At 45.1% G+C, this 8,489-nt stretch overlaps 1 protein-coding gene across 1 annotated transcript; it reads right to left on the bottom strand.

Moving 5' to 3' along the window:
• Positions 1-845: 845 nt before the first annotated feature.
• On the bottom strand, positions 846-8,078 carry LOC113128388 (5,6-dihydroxyindole-2-carboxylic acid oxidase). Its single transcript, XM_074933677.1, is given in 10 exon segments — positions 846-1,051; positions 1,125-1,271; positions 1,357-1,536; positions 1,798-1,965; positions 3,219-3,423; positions 3,851-4,064; positions 6,522-6,630; positions 6,891-7,043; positions 7,046-7,248; positions 8,031-8,078. Coding segments are annotated over 10 exon segments (1,599 nt in total). The 5' UTR covers positions 8,045-8,078.
• Positions 8,079-8,489: the final 411 nt, after the last annotated feature.

Here is an 8,489-nt window from a genome sequence, read left to right as displayed (position 1 = left end):
TGTGTGCTGTTGTAAATGGGTTGATTATAGTGGAAAAGGACCAACAGGCAGACTATGGCTGGATTGTCCTGTGACTTTTCAAATCCTACATATATGACTATATATGACTATTTCTTGTGGAAAAATAGAATGACTTGTAATGCTGTTGCAGTAATCTGGTCTGTCCACATGAGGGCATTGTGTGTGCTGTTATGAACATATGGAAATTTGCAATGGACTGGATCCAACAGTGGTTAGAAGCAACATTACCTTTAAGTGATGTGATCTGCTAGTTAGCCTCAGGCTGCTGAAAAGCAAATTTATGCCTGCAGCAAAAAGCCTCTACTATTAGGACTTGATCTGTTCATACAGTTACAGCATGCAAATAGCAAAGTACTAAGCCTAGATTAGTTTACAAAGACAATAATAAGGAAACAAACATGAAACCTGTTGTGACCTATATAGATTGTTTGTCTGTCTGAATATAGTAGCATCATGTAGCTGGGAAACGAAAAAGGTCCAAAGTAGGAGAGAAATTTTTTGAGTCATAAAATGAATAAATTTATATATCCAGAGAAAGAGCAAAAAAGGCCAGTTAATGCATCACTGTAGCTTCTGCCAGCAGCTATTTGCTGGCTCATTATAAGCTGAGCTGCTCCAGACAATCTAACCTTTTGGCTACAGTCTGGACTTTATTCTGTATGTTTAAATAAAAGATCTGCCATTTTCAGCTAGCCTTACAATTTATGGCAAAATGCTGTGACTCACACCGAGTTTGACACTAGTTCAGCTTTATTGGTGGAAAGAGGGATGTTAAGAAAAACAAAACAAATGCATGAACAACGCCTCTCTAAAAAGCCGTGGATTTAGATGACAGACTGAGATTTATCCAACCTCCGGTCATCCTCTGAGTAGCGGCAAAACGTTTCTCTGAGCAGTGGCTCCAGGGCGTCAGCTGAGTGGTAGGACTGGGCACGCACAGCACAGGCAATCACACCACCCACTACTGCCACCACCAGCACTGCCGCAACAACGGCTATGGTGATGATTTCAGACACGGTATAGGCCCGAGCTACGGGAAAACAAACGATGGTCATAAGGGGCTACTGGATTTTGTGGTTGTGTGTATGTGTGCTGCTGCTCACTTGGCCACTGAACCTCATAGGAGTATCCCAGATTTTCTGGTGCAGAGACAAACATTTCAGCATTGGTGACAGGGGGCCAGAAAGGAACCATGTTGAACCTGCGGTTGTGCCCAATAGGAGCATTCTCCTCAGGGTATACTATTTCACCTGCAAGATGACAAAAATAGGTTAATTCATCTCTTCATCTTTTGGAACAAGATATTTTACTGTATCTAGTTCAGTTTGTGTGTACCTGGTTGGTTCCTGCGTAGCCACTAATCAAAGACTGCATCGGTGAAGGTGTGCAATAGAACAAAGATGGGATCATTAGGGGAGAGGTGAGTCTGTCCACCTGACCCGTTGAGGAACAGGTGGGCCAGGTTGTGGAGGCTGTGGATCACCGGGTCATACATCCCCTGGGGGGCACTGTAGCCTAGAAAATGTGAATCAGCCAAACCACTAAATGAAAACAGTGATTTACCAAAATTAGGAACAACAAATGCTGTGTTGGAGCTAGCCATATGTGCATGTGGGTGGAGGCTGTACCATGTGTATGCGTTTCTGGCTTGTGTCTCTGCAGTCACACAGTACTTGTATGTGAGCCATCTCATTCTAAATACTCCCCTTTGATTTAGGGAGTATGTTAACTCTCAAGTGCATCTTTGATTCTGATCTGAGAAGCCTAATTGTGCACCTTCAATTGTGTTCCTGAAGCTCTCAGAGGAAGTGGAGTAGTAAGGAGGAGTGTCAAAGGTGTTTAGCTCCAAATAGTCCAAGACATCCTGGGGTTCCGGCAGCTTCTGCACCATGGGCCGCGCCACGTTGCCTGCTGGGTTCCTTCTGATGGGACTGGTCTCTGTGCCTGCGTGATCAGAGCTGCTGTTATGTAACAGAAGTGAAATATAATTGTCTGTGCGCTCAGATGAAATATAACATGACATTTTTGCAGCAGTCAGTTTGTATTTCAGACTCAAGGCCGTTGTCCCTACAGACATGGAAAGATGATTACAAATGTATTATTTAGCCACTTTCTAATTGTATGTGGGAGACTAGAATAGTTTGATCAGTCTTAAACATGACAGGATGGCAGCTTTTTTTTAATTACTCACTAAAAGTCAGCAGTAGTGAGTGGGAGCTTTGTGACTGAACAGAAGTTTTGTCTTTTTTCTACTGCGTGCATGATCTTCCTTTTTTGTAATTTGGCTTCTACACACACAAGCACATGAACAGAAAACTACATAACTGAGTTGTCTGTCTGTCTGAAGATTATTCCTTCAGATCAAAGGAACCAGTCGACTGCAAGATTCCTGTCTTCAACAAGAACATGCATAAATGAAGCAACCCCCCTGTATCCCATTTAAGAAGATGGTGCTTGTTGACACAGGAAATACCAGGCTTGTCATGACTTTCTAAGGGAATTAATGAGACAGATCACTCACACGTTGGCCACTCACATGTTCTGTCTGTTAGTGATTTCCCTAAGCTTTTTCCTTATGCATACACTGTTGTTCAAAAGGACCGTTTTATCTGTGTAGTGGAGTTCTGCAATCTGCAGTGAAAGAGGATTGCCCTTCTTAATTACTCCAAAATTCCTCTTTAAAAGAAAATGCAATATGAATAAGGTGTATTTAAAAAAAAGAGGGAGAGGTGGTGGTTTAGTGTTGTAATCTGGGGCCAGTGTGGAATGAGATCACTGCAAATCTAGTTTAATACATTGTTACACAGAGGTCTTTTATTACAGTCTAAACCTCTTGACGCATTTGGAATTAACTGCTGAAAACTACTATATGTTCGGATGTCTGCTATAGAGGAATTAGGCTCACTGAATCAAAAATACTTGAAAATCTGGTTTGTTGAGATGCAGTATGCAGTACTTTGGATGTACACATTTCAACTTAGAAGTTAATATTTAACAGTTAAACTGTAGTAATACTGAGCAATACTGAATGCAGCACAACAACTGTGAGGTATTATTTATAGCAGCTTATGTTCTACATGCTCTCTTTATGAGCTTTATGCCCTCTCTTCTGATGTGGCTGAGAATACGCTTGTATATAAACATTTGCTTTGTTGCACAGTGTGTGTAGTTAAAGGGTGTGTTTCTGCCACTGTTACTATTGCAGATGGTGCCCAAAGCGTCGTAGTCATCAACTTGCTCACAGATGACCCTCCACTGGGAGAACACCGAATTGGAGCTGATGGAGTTCATATCGAAGGTGCTCTTGGCTCCCAGCAGGTCATCAGTGCAAATGTCACACTTATTGCCTCCGATGGCAAAGTTCCAGTAGGGCAGAGCTAACATGGGGTCACCCAGCATATCCTGCACGGATAGAATAAAGGAAGAAGGCACGTTTATGGCTGGATCATCTCACATGTGTGTGTAAGAAATGCATTTCTCCGGAGATGGTGTCTAAGCACCATATCACTTACTTTGCACTATAAATACAAAATTTTCATTACTGTTCACATCTTTCATACCATTTCCCCCACTTATCGCCTAAGTATATTTTATTTTTTACACATCTCAAGCGTCTGTCCTCCTTCCTCCCTGCTCCCCCTTTCTCCTCCAGGATAGCTTTCTGTGTCATCTTCATCTCTTCAAATCCCCACACATCTTTCCTTCCTTCCCTTGTCACCCTTTCTCCAATCTTCACTTCCTTCATCAGTTCATCAGCCCAAAATTCCTCCTCTCCTCTTCTCTTTCCATGATCTCCCTCCTCCTTTCTCCTTTGCTTCTTTGTACTCACCTGCATGTCTCTCTCCAGCTGCAGCAGATGAAAACGGTGCCAGGTAACAAAACCTGGGCCCTCGTGGGAGAAGTCTACACCTCCAAAGCTGGTCTGGCCTGGCCCCAGGTAGGTTTTACTGACTGAGTAGTAATGGCTCCAAACAAAGTAGTTGTAAATGGTGATGTTCTCAAACTGTGGTGTGTTGCCATCAGGCCCAAACACCTCCTGGTACCTGAAGAGTGAAGGAATATGCCAGCTTGTGACGTTTATCCTGTAATTTTTTCAGTGTAAAAACAAAAGCCATCTTCATTGACTAGAGTGACAGGATATATAATAGGCACTATATATACATTTTACTTCTGTGTGTTGGTGCCCTGGAGGACTGTCACTACAAACATGGGTGTGGCCATTAATACAGAAGAAATTCAATTTTCTTATTAGGAGGTTAAAAGGGTTTTTCTACCTTCAGCTGAGAATTGCTTCAAAAATTAATCTACTTCAATCCTCAGCTGACTTGGAAGAAGGTTATTCAAAGATGTATGTGCAGTTACTTAGAAGATTATAAATCCTTTTATCCATCCATCCATCCATCCATCCATCCATCCATCCATCCATCTTCTTCCGCTTATCCGGGGCCGGGTCGCGGGGGCAGTAACCTAAGCAGGGATACCCAGACTTCCTTTTCCCTGGACACTTCCTCCAGCTCATCTGGGCGGACACCCAGGTGTCTGGGTTTCTCACCCTATCTCTAAGGGAGCACCCAGCCACCCTGCGAAGGAAGCTCATTTCAGCCGCTCGTATCCAAGACCTTGTCCTTTCAGTCATGACCCAAAGCTCATAACCTTAGGTGAGAGTAGGAAGTAGATTGACCAGTAAATTGAAAGCTTCACCTTTCGGCTCAGCTCCTTCTTCACCACGACGGGCTGGTACACCGACCGCATTACTGCTGCCGATGCCCCAATCCATATGTCAATCTCGTGTTCCGTCCTTCCCTCACTCGTGGACAAGATCCCAAGATGCTTAAACTCCTCCACCTGAGGCAGGATCTCTCCCCTGGCCTGGAGAAGGCAAGCCACCTTTTTCCGATTGAGAATCATGGCCTCGGACTTGGAGGTGCTGATTCTCATTCCAGCCGCTTCACACTCAGATGCAAACCGCCCCAATGCACGCTGGAGGTCCTGGCTCAATGGAGCCAACGGGACAACATCATCTGCAGTCTGTCCAACTCACCACCAGGTGGTGATCAGTTGACAGCTCTGGCCCGCTCTTCACCCGAGTGTCCAAGACATACGGCCAAAGGTCAGATGACATGACTACAAAGTCGATCATCGACGTCCGGCCCAGGGAGTCCTGGTGCCAAGTGCACTGATGGACACCCTTATGCTTGAACATGGTGTTTGTTATGGACAAACTGTGACTAGCACAGAAGTCCAATAACAGAACACCACTCGGGTTCAGATTGGGGAGGCTGTTCCTCCCATTCACGCCCCTCAAGGTTTCACTGTCGCTGCCCATGTGAGCATTGAAGTCCCCCAATAGAATGATGGAGTCTCCAGTAGGACCACCTTTCAGCACCCCCCCCCAAAAGACTCCAAAAAGGCTGGGTACTCTGCACTGCTGGGCCGAAACAACAGTGAGAGGCCTACCCAAAGGTGCAGGGAAACTCATTCATGGGGGAAAACTCCAACACGTGGCGGCTGAACTGGGGAGCTATGAGCAAGCCCACGCCAGCTTGCCGCCTCTCACCGCGAGCAACTCCAGAGTAGAAGAGAGTCCAGCCCCTCTCAAGGAGTTGGGTTCCAGAGCCCAGGCTGTATGTGGAGGTGAGCCCGACTATCTCTAGGCGGTACCGCTCAACCTCCCGTACAAGCTCAGGCTCCTTCCCCCCCAGTGAGGTGACATTCCATGTCCCCAGAGCCAGTTTTAGTGTCCAGGGATCGGGTCATTGAGGTCCCCGCCACTGCCCGATCCACATAGCACCAGCCCCTTATGGATCCTCCTGCGGGTGGTGGGCCCACAGAAGGGCGGCGCCATGTCACTCAAAAGAGTTCGAGGCTTTGCCCGGCTGGGCCCCATAGGGGGAGACCCAGCCACCAGGTGCTCACCAATGGGCCCTGACCCCAGGTCTGGCTCCAGGGTGGGGCCCGGGCTTCGCTGTACCAACGTCACGGTCCTTGCTGTTCTCTTCATAAGGGGTGTTTGAACTGCTCTTGGTCAGGACCATCACCTAGGACCTGTTTGCCTTGGGAGACCCTGCCAGGGGCCTGTAGCCCCGGACAACATAGCTCCTAGGGTCATTCAGGCACTCAAACCCCTCCACCACGATAAGGTGGCGGTTCAGGGAGGGGTAAATCCCTTTATTCCTTACTAAACTGATAACTCACTCCTGGTTAAACAGGAAGCGGCCCAGGGAAGTTTTATGAGTTTTGCAGATCATTTTCAAAGTATGCATTGCAGTCTCTTGGCATGCATAGCTGTGTTACTGAGCTTTCTAATGCAAGCTTGATTTAGACTGAACCTGCAGGTGTCTTTAGCAGTCTTAATAGAAGACGGGAAACTAAATACCAATCTTCCTTTGAAATTAGGTCTTTAAATCAATTTTTAAGTATATGTTTGTAGAATGATTCTAGTATAATAAAGCCAATACAGAATAAGTGGAATAAAATAATAGTTGCAGTGCTGTTTGTACCGTCTTATACAGATGACCAGGTCAGGGTGGACAGTCCTCTTAGCTTGGTCCAAAGCGTTCACAAAGGCCTGCTTCTCAGCTGTGCTCATCTGTATGATATTCCTCCTTACTGGAGCAAAGTTAATGGGGAAGACAGGAGGGAAGGAAGAGATTGAGGAGTTGTTGAGTTGTGGGAGGAACCAAGGAAGAGGAAAGAAATTAAAATGTTAAAAATTAACACAGACATTTCCTTTCCCTAACAGCAAACGCTGCATCAGTCCCTTGGCTGAAGTATTTTCCTATGTCTTTGAGATGAGGTCTGGAAGGTTAAGGTAGGAGAAAGGCACTGAATTTTTAGGTTTTTACTTTAGACAGCATATCCTCTCTTACCCACAGAGATCCTCTGATCGCAGTTTGGTCCAGTTAGCCCGTGCCGACATCGCCCACAGTTGTAGCCACTGAAATTCCCATTACACTGGCAAGTGTGATTGAAAAATCTCAGTGGCCACCTCTCTCTGTCATCACGTCCTGCATAAGGGTACTGGGTCCATGGCGCCGGTTGTCTGTTGCAATGGCCACACACCGCCCTCTCCCTGTACTGGTGCCACACTCGTCCCCTGCCGCCCCTGTAGGGGATGGGCAGCATTGACCGCTTCGCAGCCTCTCAGGGGTAACGCATTCCCGGGGGAACTGGGCCCCTACTAGGATGGCGCACAGGGTCAAGACCAGGAGAACTGCTGCCCACATGCTACCAGATTTCAGAGGGAAGGAAGGTGAAAGATAGGGCAATATTTTAGGTATGAGGTTAGGAATTTCAGAAAGATGTAGAGTACACACATTTTACTTTTTAAGAATTGTTGTTTAACATCCATTCATCTTTTTGTAAGCCTCTTATCATGTTCAGAATTGAAAAAGACTGGAGCTCAGCCCAGCACACATTTGGTAAAATGAAGATAAGGGGTTCAATACACAGCCAACATACACTTCAATCATGCTCAAGAACAATACTGTTGGTTTGTGTTCCTTTATTAAAGTCAGTTGTTTTAACATTAGTCTGAAACTTCACTTGTTTCACACTCCTGCAGGCAGTACGAGACATTATTCATAATTCACAAAGCCATTAGCTTTCAACTCTAACAAGTTCTGAAATGCTTTCAACCACAGATGGCGAGAGATTGTTCTGATACAACCTTTTTTTGTGGTTGGATTTGCTTGTCTTTTGAAGCTTGATGATTGGGAATGAATGGAGGAGAGACTAATAAGTTGGCAGCAGTGGTTTTAGAAAACCGTGATAACAACCAACAAAGTTAACCAGTTACAAAGAAAGAAACTTTTACGTGTTGCGTTTTTGCAGAAATACCACTTATGAGTAATTGAATACGGTGCTAAACTATAATACTTTAGTCTGATAATTCCTGTCAGTCTGCAAACAGCACTGAAGCTATCAGTCACACTGAAAAGTAAGTTGTGAGACTTATTGCAATCTATAGTTGACTGTGTAAAATCATCAGTGTAATGTGTTTGCCCTACCTGTGACTGTGCATGCTGCTCCTCTCCTCTGCACAACTGTAGCCCCCCCAAGAGTCAGCCTGCCCCCCTCCCTTGGGTTAAATAGCTTTTGAGCACATGACCAAGCCTGTCTGGTTCGGGGTTGTGTAAGGTCACGTGCACAAATCCAGTACACAGACAGTACACATGGATACGCAAGTGCTTACTCAAACACTCCCTGCCTTGTGATCATAACGCAAATGATGCCAGTCACTCATATACAAAGACTGTTGAATATAAAAAACTGTTTAGCGTCTATGGTGAAGTCATCCTTGAGTACATTTCCGCACTTTTGACACAATAACAACTCAGTTTGTTATCTGTGCATAGGCAGATGGGTCTCTGAAGAATTAAACAAAATTAGTCATTTTGTTCTATTTAATTACCTAATTTATGTGCTCAAATGATCAAAAATTATAAAGTATACCCAGCAGAGCAACA

The sequence above is a fragment of the Mastacembelus armatus genome, chromosome 1 (assembly GCF_900324485.2).
Source record: "Mastacembelus armatus chromosome 1, fMasArm1.2, whole genome shotgun sequence".
Lineage (NCBI taxonomy): Eukaryota > Metazoa > Chordata > Actinopteri > Synbranchiformes > Mastacembelidae > Mastacembelus > Mastacembelus armatus.
This window is presented reverse-complemented; position numbering and strand designations above follow the sequence as displayed.